This window comes from Vanacampus margaritifer, chromosome 14 (assembly GCF_051991255.1).
Source record: "Vanacampus margaritifer isolate UIUO_Vmar chromosome 14, RoL_Vmar_1.0, whole genome shotgun sequence".
In the NCBI taxonomy this organism is placed as follows: Eukaryota; Metazoa; Chordata; class Actinopteri; order Syngnathiformes; family Syngnathidae; genus Vanacampus; species Vanacampus margaritifer.
This window is the reverse complement of record NC_135445.1, coordinates 16244924-16260030: the sequence shown is the minus strand read 5'-3', so window position 1 is coordinate 16260030 and position 15107 is coordinate 16244924. Positions and strand designations below refer to the sequence as shown.

Below are 15107 nucleotides of genomic sequence, written 5' to 3'. Positions count from 1 at the left end.
TGTAAATTATTCTAACCCTCAAAAACAATTACATATATCTTGACGAATCAAAATGTAAATGGATGTCCATTTTCAACGCATCCCGTTACATAAAGTCATCAGCATCTTCAAGTGCAAGCAAGCACGGTTGATATGGCTTTGACCAAGACTCCTCATTAAGCATAATATCCTCATTGAGCATAATATTTTATCACAAAATAAGTGTTCTTTCCTTTACAAGCACAACAATGCATACAGAATAAATTGTGTAGAAAATATTGTCCGAGGCTGCCCCTTGCTGGTGACACCGCGTAGGGCAAGGAAGGATGCTAGTCGTGACATTAGTTGAAACAACTAAACCATCGCTTTTGGAAATGTGTAATGTAACCTTTAATTTGCGCTGGACTACAAATACTAGGAAGGATTACACAAATTGCATTAATGTATTTAACAGACCATCACATGCCGGCTGCTTAGGAGCTTATCAACGATTAAACAAAACCCAAATGTTAGACCATTAGCAGCAAGTTAGCACTGCTTAAAAATACCCGTAGTGGTGTACAGTAGACCACTCACTCACAATCGACTGTATATTAATGCGGTACACAGCAGGTGCAACAACGCCCAGTATGACTTCGCGTTTCCTTCAGATTACCTGCTGTATTACAACGCTACCGTGATACAATAGTAGTAGGCCTATCTGTAAACATGAATACATCAGTGCTTTAAAACGAACACCACCACGGATACACGTAGTACTTACACTGAAATATTGAGTAGCATATCTGCCCAGGGAGAGCAGACCCCCTCCGTTCACAGGCATCACGCACTTAGCAATGGCTCAAGATTTCCGAATCAGCAGGCTCCCACACAATATTACGCGTTCTAAAGCGAACGGATTTCAGTCGTGAAACCTGAAAATGCCCTTCCCAAATTACATTCTGGGATTAGAATAACTAAAAGAAAGAAAAAAGTTCGCGGTCGTGCAAAAAGTAGCACCCACCGAGTACGCTTGGTTCGGGACAGATCATACCAAATGGCGGAGAGCAAGGGGGAGTAACAAAATACAAACTAAATGGTCCAGTGTGTCAACAAACTAAATGTAATGTTTTACATCGCTGCCCACCTGTAAATGCATATAGATTAAAATGATTGCCATAAATTATGAACACCGTATAATCTATGAAAAAGAGCGTAAGGTGCTGAAGACTACAATGTCGCCGGGATGGAGCAGTCCAAGATTCGCATTGATTTAAAGGTAACTTGCTGTGAGCCTTTCAGACAGGAAACACAAACAAGCAATATTAAACAATTATTATACACACATACACAATGGGCACCCGAGGGCAGCCAATTACATTGTGTGTTCTACCTATCTTTCGTAATAACAAATTGAATTGCTTTATTGTTGAATGATTACAATTTAATTAACATTACTGTAACAGCCTCTACAACTACTGTATGCTATTTTGCATCTTAACTGCATTTGGATTTGATTCCCTTACTGTATAGTTGTGTATGTCACAAGAACATGAATGAGGAGACTCAGAACAACCCGGTTACACATCATGACAATAATATTTGGATGAAGTTAAGGTCATCCAAACTTGGTCCAGGTCAGACAGACCCAGAAAAATAATAAAGAGCCATTGAATAAAAACACCCAATACTTTGTGTGGACCGGGTTAAATTTGTTGCATTGTATGCGTTTGTGTTTCATTATCTCAGTATTATCTTCAGCACAAGGTTAAGTACACACAAAACATTTTTAAAAAACTCTCTCATAACAAATGTTATGTTTCCAATCGCATAGTTTACATAGTTTAACAATTCACCACACAGAGGCATTCAATTAGTCCACTCTAATGAAGATCAGGTTCTTAGGCCTCAATAATTCCCGTAGTCAGACAGTGAAATGTCCAGGCAAAGGCATGTCTCTGTTTAATTATCATCATGCATGCCACAGACAATTTGTGTTCAAATAAAGAGCGTGAAGTCTAGGAACTACTGAATCACACACACAAACTCCAATTCCAAGCAGTGTGCCGGAAAGGAGGCGGCTTTGTTTATTTTTAGAACAAGTAAAAAAAAAAAAAAAAAAAAAAAAAAAGAGAAGAAAAAAAAAGAAAAACAAACCAATGCATGTATCTCTTAGCCTGTCATTTGATGGGATTATAAAACAAAATGTTTCATAACATAATTTATTACATCTACACACAGTAGAGGAGAAAAACACAGAGCTGAAATTGATGCAAGTGTCAGATCCCAAAGGTTGATGAGGAATGGGAGACAACATTTCAACATCGTTCAAGAATGCAGTCTTGGAGCACGCTTAAAGGGAAAGTCAAGTGAGAAACGTTATGTTGTAGCGCTCCCATTATTCTAAACATGGTCTTGTGATTAATACTATGTTTGTGGAATATGAATTCACCCATTTTTGTTCATCTCAGGGGGTGGCCATTTTGCCACTTGCTGTTGAAAATGACATCACAGTCAGTGCTTAAGGGCTCATCTTACAAACGTCACGAACAAACCCAGAACACAGGTGACGGTCGTTACCTGAGCCCAGCAAGTGACAAAATGGCCAACCTCTGAGATGGATAAAAACAGGTGGATTCATCTACTTAATTCATATTCCACAAAGACAATATTAATCAGAATGCAATGTTTAGACTGGTGACATGACTTCCCCTTTAAGATCAGCCAAGCATCCATTTGAGTCACGCAACCCACATTTTGCCCCATCTGACTTGACGTACCATCATAATAGCCGAAAAGCTGCGTGAAGAGAGGCGACGAAGATACAAGTAATGGGCTTCCCGGGACCAGCAGAACTTGCGGTTGGACTTAAAAAGAGCAGCAGCAGTCTGGTCAGATCCAGGCTGATCTCTGTGAGAGAAAAATCGCATGACTTATAACTCTACGATTTACAATTTTACACATACAAAATTAATATAAAATTCAGGAAGACAAAATCTACCTGTTTTAAACCATCTCAGCGAGACAGCCATTTTGCCAATTCATGTCAAGAAGCGACCAATCACGGCTTAACCTTTTTCTTTAGCTGAGCCGTAATTGGTCATTACCTGAGCCCGAGAAAGTGTGATGCCATTTTCAGGGGGCAGCAAGTGGCAAAATGGCTGCTGTCTGAAATGGATCAAAACAGGTGGATTTTGCTGCTTAACTCATATTCCACAAATGCAATATAATCAGAATGACATGTTTAGACTAGTAGGGGAACATCAAACATATTATAAAGAACATTTTTGGGTCGATTTCACATTCAAACTAACAACATGGTTGCCAAAAGAGAGGAGTTAGTTGTATGCACCTCGTGAAATACGTCAAATGTTTACACTCCCATTAGTGGCTAATTGCTAACGCCAGAGACTTGTGCCGTATCAATGTAAAATGACAGTGTAATTAACTAGCGGTTTCTTGGCGTCCTTAATTAGCGATTGAATATGATTTCGGGATGGTGTTGTGTTGATGTTGGTTGTTGAGAAAGGACGAGTCAACTTAGACGACAGGCCACCACATGCTGCTAGTGTCAACTAAAAAATAGAAGCCTAGCAAGGCTATTGCATTGACATCCATGTATTATTTGGTAGGCTTTTATTTTGAAGTTGGCCTTCGCAACGCGGGGTGCCTAGCTTGACGCGTCCTCGAGCTTTATCCGAACGCATCATGGCTCAAAGATTATCTGTTGCATTACTAATTAAAACATGCACTCACGGCGTGCAACCGGATGAGATTTTTTTTTTTTTAACCAAACACTGTAAAGTTGGCCGCATTTGAGGTAAATTGGTCGAAGTGTCGAGCCCTGCTGTCTGCTCGCCTTTTTCACTATCCATGTGGTGTAACGCTGCGTGGTTAGACTCCTCTCCTCTCCTCTCCTCTCCCTTCCAGCCTCCAACTGTTTTATTTAGAAATTTGAATTACCCGCCATTCTTAAATCGTATCCGCCGCTCAGGAGTGAATGTAATGGAAACCTGGTAGAGGTACGTTAATATGGCAAGGAAATAAAATAAAAATAACTGGTATAGATCAGTTTGTGGAAAATTTCCTGTATGGTTTTAAGTGGTAGAATCCAAATTAAATATTTTGTGTTCTTATCCTATGATAAGAACAGTATTCACTTTTGACTGGCATTAAAAGGTAGTTGTGGACTGTAGTGGTGTAGAACCGGGATTCAGAAAATAATTATAGTGGTCAGAAGCCACTCTGTTTGGAACTTGAGTCAATATTTGTAAAACGTTTAAGTACACAGTATAAGGGTACAGATGGAATGAAAACATACCGGTTTAAAAAGTGGAAGGACACAAGTTTTAAACAGTACGTGATATATGACACCTGAGCAAATCTATGATAAGTCAAACGTGTCAACCAGCAACGTTTTTACACGACAGCTGACCGTTTCATATTTGAATAAAAAAATAAAAAAATTACTGAAAATATACCTGCTGTTGTTAGCCCAAGATGATTTTTTTTTTTAAATGCCAAGGCCCCTGTAAGTAAGACGGATCTCTTTTTTACAGCATACAAAAATGTACAAAGCTGTAATATTTATTCTTTTTAACCAATACCCACTCAGCTTGGTAAAGTGCAACTTTAGCAACTGCTAGCAAATAGCAACCCATAAATTCCTTGCTGAAAAATACCCACAGCTGCATTAAACAAGCTTCAAGAAACACACCAAGTGTTCAGGCAGATATACACTCCCCTCCAAAATGAACACTGAAGCCAATAGTTTTGCTGTAAATTGAAAACAATTGGAGTTTGACAACAAATATGAATAAGGCAAAACATTTCAACATTTTGTTTACAGGTAATTAACCTGATTCTGGTACACAACTTAAATAATAGAACTGTAATATGTAACTAAACATGGAATTTTTAGGCAAGCACATACTGTAGACGGATAGATTCAATTGAAAAAAGAATGCATTTTTACTAGTGAGAAATCTTTGATGACTGCAGTCTATTTTCAATAGCAGTACCAGTGATCTGCATGTCCAATAAAAACAGTTCCAAACTTGTGTGCTCCCAGTTAAAACTAGTGTGATCTGATTTCTTATGCTATCCAATAACCAACATGATTTGAGACTGATACTGCAGCATTGTTTTGTGGGTGAGGCGAGCAGAATGCATGATAGAACCTGCTGCCTTTCAACAAACAAACTTGTCCAAGTATGAGGAAAGGCTACGCATCTGTAGCTACAGTGCTTCTCAAGGCTCAAAGTAAGCTTACAAGACATTGTGCAGTGACTAGCTCTGAAAATGTCATTTGCTCACAGTTAGAGGCACTATTGTTGTCGGACCTGTCATGTCTGGGTAGAGCTGGCTTTGGTTGAGGGCCCCGATTGGTCCTGAGTGGATGCCTGCCCTTCCGCAGGCTGACCAATCCGGGCCCTCAGCCACTTGTGCCTGGCCCCAGGTGTGACTAATCCCCTAATTAGTGTGGGTGCATTTAATTCCCGGGTGGTGATCAGCCCCTTGTGGGATCATTGCCGATTGTCACGGTCACCCCCGGAGTTTGTTCTGTCGTTTTGATTTTGATTTTGATTTTGAGTTTGTAAAATAAAGCACGCCAGTCTCGCCTGCACTCCTGTTGTGGTTCTCCTGCCTCCCTGCATTTTGGGTCCTCACACGCCGACAGACACCACGCCGCTCCTTGGCCGGACCGTGACAGAATGATCCCACCATAAACGGACCCAGCGGATCAAGAGGCAGGTACCGTTCCTGTTTTGGCGGTGCGCATGCAGCGCCCGCTTCCAGTTTCCAGCGGCGGGTGGGGAGCGCCCGTGGCCAGTTCTGGCGGCGCTCGTGCAGCGCTTGTTGCCGATGTTTCTGGCGGCGCTCGTGTAGCGTCCGTTGCCAGTGTTCCCGGCGGCGCTGATGGCAGCGCCCGTGCCGATGTTTCTGGCGGCGCTCGCGGAGCGCACGTTGCCAGTGTTTCCGGCGGCGCTGATGGCAGCGCCCGTGCCGATGTTTCTGGCGGCGCTCGCGGAGCGCACGTTGCCAGTGTTTCCGGCGGCGCTGATGGCAGCGCCCTTGCCGATGTTTCTGGTGGCGCTCGCGGAGCGCACGTTGCCAGTGTTTCCGGCGGCGCTGGTTGAGCGCCCGTTGCCAGTTCTGGCGGCCCCCGTACAGAGCCCGCTTCCAGTTCCGGCGGCGTACGTCCTGCGCTGCAGCCCCTGGCATCATCGCCTGAGCCGCTGCAGCCCCTGGCATCATCGCCTGTGCCGCTGCAGCCCCTGGACTCTACGCCGGAGCCTTCATCCGGGTCCCACTACAGACGGTGACTTTGTTTAGGACGTCTGGGATCCGTCCCTTAAGGGGGGGGTACTGTCATGTCTGGGTAGAGCTGGCTTTGGTTGAGGGCCCCGATTGGTCCTGAGTGGATGCCTGCCCTTCCGCAGGCTGACCAATCCGGGCCCTCAGCCACTTGTGCCTGGCCCCAGGTGTGACTAATCCCCTAATTAGTGTGGGTGCATTTAATTCCCGGGTGGTGATCAGCCCCTTGTGGGATCATTGCCGATTGTCACGGTCACCCCCGGAGTTTGTTCTGTCGTTTTGATTTTGATTTTGATTTTGAGTTTGTAAAATAAAGCACGCCAGTCTCGCCTGCACTCCTGTTGTGGTTCTCCTGCCTCCCTGCATTTTGGGTCCTCACACGCCGACAGACACCACGCCGCTCCTTGGCCGGACCGTGACAGGACCTCGTCACAATAAAAGTTTCTTGACAGCTGAAATGTATAGTGATTTTTATTTTTGAGGTGCCGCAGGAAGCGTGTCACGACGTGACGGACGTGTCATCCTTCTTCCTTCTGTACCTTAAGGCTTAGCATATTTTAGCATTTTAGCAAAGAGTCCATCCACATCCTCGCCTGGAACTGTTTTGACAACTTTGACAAGAGTGACATTAATCAAAAATAACAGTCGAGATTTGCCGAAAAACGGCCGCCATGAAGAGCGATTTGTTGACAATCCTGTCCCACGAAGAGCCATATTGCGACTCCACAAGCACCATAACAGCGATAAAGATACCGGTAAGTAATAGCGACACGCTCGCCTAGTGTAATTGATAGCGCCAACAATTGTATTTCTCTTATTTCACGAGTGCTAAACATGTGAAAAGTGTTGAAAGATATATGCTCATACTTATGGAGGCTATGGAGTGACATTTGTATGTGAATGGTGCATGTTAAGCCTAGAGTTGGACAATTTTCTGACATAAATCAATCATTAAACACATCTTTATATGTGTAAAATTATAAACTTAAGATATATCACCATACTCTCATATTTGAAAATGTACAAAAGTTATATTTTTTCAGAGAGATATAGTAGTAGTTATGGCCATTTTGGCCATGATAGCATTGGCAATTTTTTGTATCTATTATTGATTATTTTAACCCGCAACAATCATAAAAAATGCCCGGGAAATCCTGGAGGGACTGGCTAGGACTGTCTACAAATCACCTATAGATGACATATGTGCCACAAATCACTATCTATCCAGTAGTTATTTTATTTGTATTATTATTCTGATTGCTGTAGTAACTAGCAGTGGTAGAACATACATCACCACTCCAAATTTAATGAATAATAATAATAATAATTATTATTATTATTATAATTATTGTACAGTATGATGTGTCATATTATAGAGTGAGGCATTTGTGTGACATAAATACAACAAATAATAATAATAATAATAATAATAATGAAAACACCCTATATAGCCTGGACGTGATTTGAATTCCTTGTATAAAAATATAATAATCATAATCATCATAATAATAATATATATTTTTTAAATACAAATCAAAATAGTTTGATATAAAACTTTTTTTAAGTAGTGAATGTAGTTACTTAGCCTGGTAACAAGTTACTTTTATTATGAAGTAATACTATTCACTATCAATTACTAAACTTCGTTACTTTTTAAGCAAGTAATGCATAACTATAACTGATTACTTTTTTTAAATAACGTTTCCAACACTGCTGATTAGCTAAGATGACCTGATTTTAAAATTTAAACTGGGGGACAATACAATTTAGGTGAAAATCAAATACAAATAATTTCTCCCAAAATATATTGCAATCGCAAGTCAATCTTCACCAATGGTTTGGTTGACAGTTCAACAGCGCTAAACAAGGCAATGCACTCACCAGTCACCATTATCCAACCTTTTTTGCTCAGTCACGACAGCTATTGGAAGCTGGCTAATTACTACAAACTAATTCACATTGTGTAGATTTTTTAGCTCATTTATAAACGTAAATTCCTTTGAACGGCTGGTCTCAGTGTTCAGTGTTTTAAGACCTATCCATTTTTAGACATATTTTTCAAAAGGTGCTACCTTGGACCATTTTTAATACAGGCACATCTGAAGTAAACTGTGTGTGTTGAATGTGTGATTACAGACGTGTCAAAATAGGTGGTCATATACCGGTGTATGAATTACATTAAGCCAAGTTTACAAGAAACTCAAGGAGTTGACATGGTTTGTGAATTCTGTCTTTTTGCCCATTAAACATACAGAAGCTGTAGTGTGGAGTTTATTACCATTGTTAGGTGTCATATGGCACAAGCTTCCCTGTGTTAATCTGGCAGCTAATACTACCAATGAAAAGTAAGCACTTTAGGACAGGCTTTGGTTTCTTCCATATTCCAGTCAACTGCAATGTTGTAACACTGAGGTTGGGAGTGATGGTGTGTCCCTCTTGCAAAGTAATCTGGGATGTGTCGAGATAATATTTTTTATGTACAACATTGCCACTGACTGGATGAACAGGAAAAACCTTCTAAATTTAATTATTAGCAACCTTCTTAATTTAATTATTAGTACAGTATAATTATGAGTCGTAAGTCACTAATTACAAGCCTAGCAGATGTTTGTACACTTGTACAACAGACATGCTACAGTACATAACATTTACTTGCATGCCAAAAGACACAAAGTACTGCAACTCACCCAGGGGGTCTCCACAGTTTCCTGCCCGGTGGAAGAAGCTCTCGTTTGTTCAGGGGTACAATCCCCATTGCTGCTTGCATGATCGTAATGAACTTCTTAAACTTCATCTTCTAATACTCCTCCAACGCAGAGAGCATCACACAGATGGCCTCATCGATTAGCAGTGTCCCATTTTCTAACAAAGACCAGAATCATCTCCACATGCTTTCTCATCTTCTTCTGCATTACAAAAACTCAAAACTCGTTCTTGCTGTTTCAACGCATTAAGTGCCTCTAGAACAGCGATGTTGCTGTGGCGTGACTACTACGAGTACCGTCCCCAACCGCACAGTCTGACAGATGTCCTTTTGGCTTCTACCAGTGATGAAGGATCAAAGGAAAACAAACGGCCACGTTCCTGCCAGGCGGTGGGCCGTCCGAGAGAGGATGACAGCACGTCACTCTTACATAATTGTGGAGCTTCTCTGAATATTAGACTAATGAAAACACAGCTTCTGCCATCACAGCGGCTGCTGCCGTAGGGATAACTGTGGAATTAAGCCCTTGACAGATCATGCATGCTCCCCGCCCCCTTCTCCTCTAATCCCTCAACCAGGCTAAGTCTTCTCACCATTTATACCCAGACTGAACCATACTACCTCACACTCGCAACTCCTCAGCTGAGGCTGACCCTGTATAGTGGGTTAACTCAGGACAGAACTTAATCTTTGAGTGATTGAAATGTTAAATGCAAATTTAAATGAACAAAGAATGATATGAGCATACAAAACACATTTTGAGAACATCGATAGGATTTTGAGAACATGATAATTATTTTTGAGCACGGAGCTGCATTTGAATATGCCCACACTGAACTATGTGATCCATCCAACCAAAGCAATTTCTACACAGCTTATCCTCACAAGAGTTGCAGGTAAGCTGGAGCCTAGTATCCCAGATTACTTTTGGCAGGCGGGGAACATCCTCAAATGGTGGCCTGCCAGTTGCAGGGCAGATATGGACAAACGATGATTCCCACTCACTCAAAAGGCAATTTAGAGTTTTCAATGAACCAAACATGCAAACATGGGAAGAGCATGCATACGCCATAAAGAAGGCCAGAGCCTGAATTCCAACTCTAAGCCTCAGAAAAGTGAGGCAGGCGTGCAAACCACTCAATCACCGTGCCACTGCATAAGTGGTAGACTTGTCATAAACAGAGTCTACAAGCTACAAATGCCAGGCTTTTGTGATATGAAGAAAAAAAGAAACCCAGTGTAATTGTTCCAAAGACTTTCCACCATTAATGAACAAACAAACATGTATCATCAAGCAGAGAAAACAAGGCACAACAGTGACGCCACATCAACCGTACCAGAGCATCCGGAATTGGTGTCAAGATCGGACGGAACGACCCACCCAAACTGTGACAACTTTTAACTAGGGATCACTTGGCTCCTGCATCAATGAACAACACAGCTGGCTGGCTACCTTAGAGAACTGACGCAAATTATTATTGATCATCAACATTTGAAACGCACCGTGTGGCTCTGGCTCCGCATTCCGCGGCTGGAGTGGCCTGTCGCTTTGCATGGTGTAAGAATATTACATATAAGCGGAGAAAAAAAACATTGCTAACTCCCTAAGTGGAGCGAAGAGAAGATCAAACTCCATCATTACCATTCTGAATCCCACAAATGTTTTAATTTGTCTGTGATCGATGGTCACTCTTTATGTTACATTTACATGCGCATGTACGTGGATAGGTTCCCGGCGGCCACAGCAATCCCATTTCAGGCTACGAGGGACAAAACAGGATAAATGTAAACAACACAGCCAGTTGGGATGGACAAACGTGGCAGGCCTTGGTCGCCTGGCCACATTTTGAAACAGTCAAAAACATTTGCAGAGGTAGTCATTCGCAATGCAGATGTAAAAACCCAATCTGTAGTAAAACAGGATGAAAACAACAAAATGTGACAATCACAGTGTATACATCTCACAGTCTTCTGCTGCACTTAGTGCACATATACCACATTTTGTGGCCATTTGTGACCAGATCAATACAACACATTGTATTTTGCTACAGCCTGATACAGCACACACAGTCTTGGAAGGGGAGTAAAACCCACAGGAGGGCTTTATTCCATTCCGCTGTAACCACAAATGTGCTCCAAATTTGCCCAGCGTCCATGTTTGATGACACTACTGTCACACAAGCATTCAGACCCCCTTTGAGAAACACTTTTTTCAAGCAAACAACAGGCAATTTATCTAACCAGAATAGGAGATGTTCAACCTCTCGGCGCCAAGACTGCAAGTGAATTGCCCTAGCAAGATGCAGCCACAGGCCGATTTGACCACCACCCTTTCTAATTTGTGAGCATGTTGCACATAAACAATAAAGAAAGTCGATCCAAAGAGAAAAACATAACCAGAGTGTGAAAGTGAGGAATTAGCTATGATGAAGTCCTCTTTGGCCCTCCAGTAGAAGTCTCGGGCCTGAAACAGGAATGGCTTAACCATGGATACAATTTGACAAAAATGATTTAAAAGTCTGAATATAGCCAATTTGAAATTTATGAGTTAGAGCCTTGTAAGTATTGAATTCTCAAAATTCAACTTGAACTCACATTTATAAATGGCACTTAAAATTTGGGTATGCAGTGATTGAAATTTGTTGTTGACAAAAGACCAAATGAGTCAAGTATCCTTTTAAATGAGCATTTATTCTTTGTCTACTTCTGTTTACTTAAATCTGCAAAGCATTTATTCAAACAAAAATTAACTTTAAACTGTCTGTCTCTGCCTTCATGTACTTGCTTATGGGTTTATGCCACCCGCCGCACTGTTCTCAGACATGTTATGGCTTGACTGTTTTGCACACACACAGAAACACATGCATGTACTTGTCAGTCACAAAACCGTTATGCAACATTACATGTCATTTTTTAATCATGTAAATTTGTAAAACAAGCACACAAACACACACACACAAAAGTGAGCACACTCCTCACATTTCTGCAGATAATATCATTTCATGGGCAACATGGAAGAAATGACACTTGACAATTGACACATTGAAAAGTAGTCATTGTGCAGCTTATATAAATAACACTGTGAAGTGTGAATGTATTGTTCCTTCAATATAACTCAAAATACAGCCATTGATAGCTAACATGACAACAAAAGTAAGTACACCCCTAAGTGTAAATGCACAAAGTGTCAGTATTTTGTGTGGCCACCAGCAATGCCTTAACTCTCTTGGGCAATGAGTTCACCAAAGCTTCACAGGTTGCCACTGGAATCCTCTTCCACTGCTAACAACGATAATTAGTCGATAAACGACTGACATTAGCTTACTTATCGTTCTTTGTGCAACTTGTGTAACCAAGTTTGAAGTTGTTGCCTCAGTGATCTAATCTTGGACATAATGCAATTCATTTTTTGTTAATCACCTCATAGTTTTTATACCCAAACAAGTAGTGGTGTAACAGATAACAAAAGTCGTGGATCGGATTGTTTAAAAAATAAAAAAAATGAAATGAAATCAGATCAATAGAACTTTGTCTTAATTTATTTTACAAAATGCTTTTGCCCATTACATTTTATAAAATATATAGAAGCTCAAAATGTCTAATATGGTCGTTAGGATTTAGGAACACAACTTTAAGTGCAATATAAACAATTATTTTATACATGGTCCATGTATAAAATAACAAGGTATCCTGCCTTACGTTATATTGCACTCGTAGTGCACTTGAAGTTGTGTTTCTAAAATCCAAATGGCCATATTGGACATTTTGAATGTTTTTTGTTTTGTTTTTTAAAGCTAGTGTTTTAAAAAATAATTAGAAATGAAGGTAAAGTTCTATTTATTTATTTTTAATAATGAAAAATACATCTAAATTCAATTTAAGGCACATTCCCTTCATTTAAACATGGAGAGTGGATTACAAAAAAGCATAGCTCCACAATATTGAAAACAATAAGAAAAGCAAGCGAGCCAAGCAACAGCTGTTAAACTACAGTTGGTAGCAAGGCACCCAATGCTAACGCTAACAGTAGCTACTAGCCACGAACACCGGAGACTTGTACCGTATCGTGCAATGATGGCGTAATTAACTGAGGTTTTTCATGTCCTGAATTAGCTATTTAATATACTTTTAGGGTGACATTATGATAATGGCGGTAGAAAATATGTAATTTCAATAAAAATGTCGATAATGCAAGCCAAAATGTCAAAGCGAAGTAGTCAAGCTGACGTTCACGCCACCATGCAGGCAAACTTCAAAGTAAAATCCACCAAGGTTGTTGCATTGGTGTCAATGTATTATTTGGTCAGCTTTATTTTGAAGCTTGCCTTTGCGTAGGCAGCATGTGTTTGCGCTTTTGTGGCTTCCCTGACATGTCTGAATGACCGCGCTGTGTCAGCCCAGCTTGCGCACACACACACACACACACACACACACACACACACACACACGCACACACACACACACACACACACAGAGAGGAACTTACTTGTTAACATACATTTCAATATTTTTGTTTTGGTGGAAGAAGCAAGTCTTTTCAAGTTAAAGGGCTCAAGACCAAGTGAAGTCACAATTCATTGTTGGTAAAGTCCAAGTGGAGTTGGAAGTCTTTTAACATTTTGTCAAGTCGAGTCTAAAGTCGTCAAATTCAGGACTCGAGACTGACTCGAGTCCACGCCTCTGGAATCTATGCTCCTCCACATTTTGCCCCAGAGATGCTCAATAGGGTTTAGGTCTGGAGACGTGGTTGGCCAGTCCATCACATTTGCCTTCATCTTAAGACAGTGGTCATCTTTGTGTTTGGGATGATTATCATGTACATTACCCGACAGCATGCTCTGTTTCAGTAGGTTTTGTCATTTGTGGTTCCATCAATGAACTGTAGCTCCCCAATGCTGGTAACACTCATGCAACACTCATGCAGACCTCAGACCATGAGACTCCCATCACCATGCTTGACAGTAGGGCAAGAGTCACTTCTCTTTTTACTCCTCACTTGGATGTCGCTACACACGCTAGACACCATCTGATACTGAACCAAAGAAGTTCATCTCAGTCTCATCAGACCACATGACATGATTTCAGTAATTCATGTCCTTAGTCTGCATGTAGTCAGCAAACTGTTTGCGGGTTATCTTGTGCATCATCTTTAGAAGAGGCTAACTTCTAGGTAACCTTGCTCACAAACTCCCAAGAATCCATTCTTGTACCGTTCCCATTGATTTCCACCGATAGGAACCACTGGTGGTTCGGACCAATCACAGAGCGTATTTGGGGGCGGGATATGCAGCTGTGACGAATACAAAAAGCGCCGAAGCCGTGGGAAGAAACAAACCAAACATGGCGACACTGGTGGACGAATGTGTGGACGCTGCAATTAATTCTGTTCTCGCTGGTTTAGTCTCTTGTATCCGCATATCAACATTGCAAAACCAACAACATAAACTCAACGCCATGATATCAGCTAGTCACAACAGTCGCATGCGGTGACGACATTTTCATTCTTTGCCGTGAGTGGTCAAAACAAAAGTTAGGTAGACGTGCACAAGATTCTGCTTCGTCCAATCAGCTCGAAGTGTTGTACAGTATGCCCCGCCTTTCCGCAGCAAATCAACGCGGAACAGTCCCAGACTGATATTGTGGAGAACTCCCTCGAGTGAAGCACAAATCAATCTGACTATTGCCAGGTTACCTTCTGGGATGACTGCCATGCAAATTTTCCAAGCACAACCTCTAGATGCGCACTCAACTTCTTTGGCCAACTATGGCGAGGCTTGTTGTCACAGTAACCTGCCCTGTTAAACCGCTGGATGGTTTTGGCCACTATGCTGCAGCTTAGTTTCAGAGTATTAACAATCTTCTTATAGCCTAGAACAGGCTTTTCCAACAGGTAGTTTACTTGCAGCGTAGTTCGAGTAGCTCACAGACAAATTTTGAATCTGAACGTTTCCGTTGCGGAATGATATTCAGTCATTCAGACATGTCACGGAAGCTGGAAACAAACTCAATGTAACACGCCGCCTACGCTAAAGCTAACTTCAAAATAAAGTGTTCCAAATAATACATTCACAGCAATGCAATTAGCCTTAAAAGACTTTTACTTTGAATCTGGCCCACATCGTGGTGT

The 15107-nt window shown here is 41.3% G+C and overlaps 1 protein-coding gene across 6 annotated transcripts in view; it reads right to left on the bottom strand.

The window, feature by feature from the left end:
• tjp2a (tight junction protein 2a (zona occludens 2)) overlaps positions 1 to 9509 on the bottom strand; it is a 45660-nt gene extending 36151 nt beyond the window's left edge. For 2 of the 6 annotated variants that reach the window (XM_077585417.1, XM_077585418.1), the window contains exons 1-2: positions 8964 to 9509; positions 2739 to 2868 (exon numbers count right to left, since the gene is read on the bottom strand). In XM_077585417.1, the coding sequence (XP_077441543.1) occupies positions 2739 to 2868; positions 8964 to 9070 (237 nt within the window). In that variant the 5' untranslated portion in view covers positions 9071 to 9509. Of the gene's footprint in view, positions 1 to 742; positions 994 to 2738; positions 2869 to 8963 lie in introns of those variants that run through there. The other 4 variants (XM_077585415.1, XM_077585416.1, XM_077585423.1 and 1 more) reach the window with 3 other exon arrangements.
• Positions 9510 to 15107: the final 5598 nt, after the last annotated feature.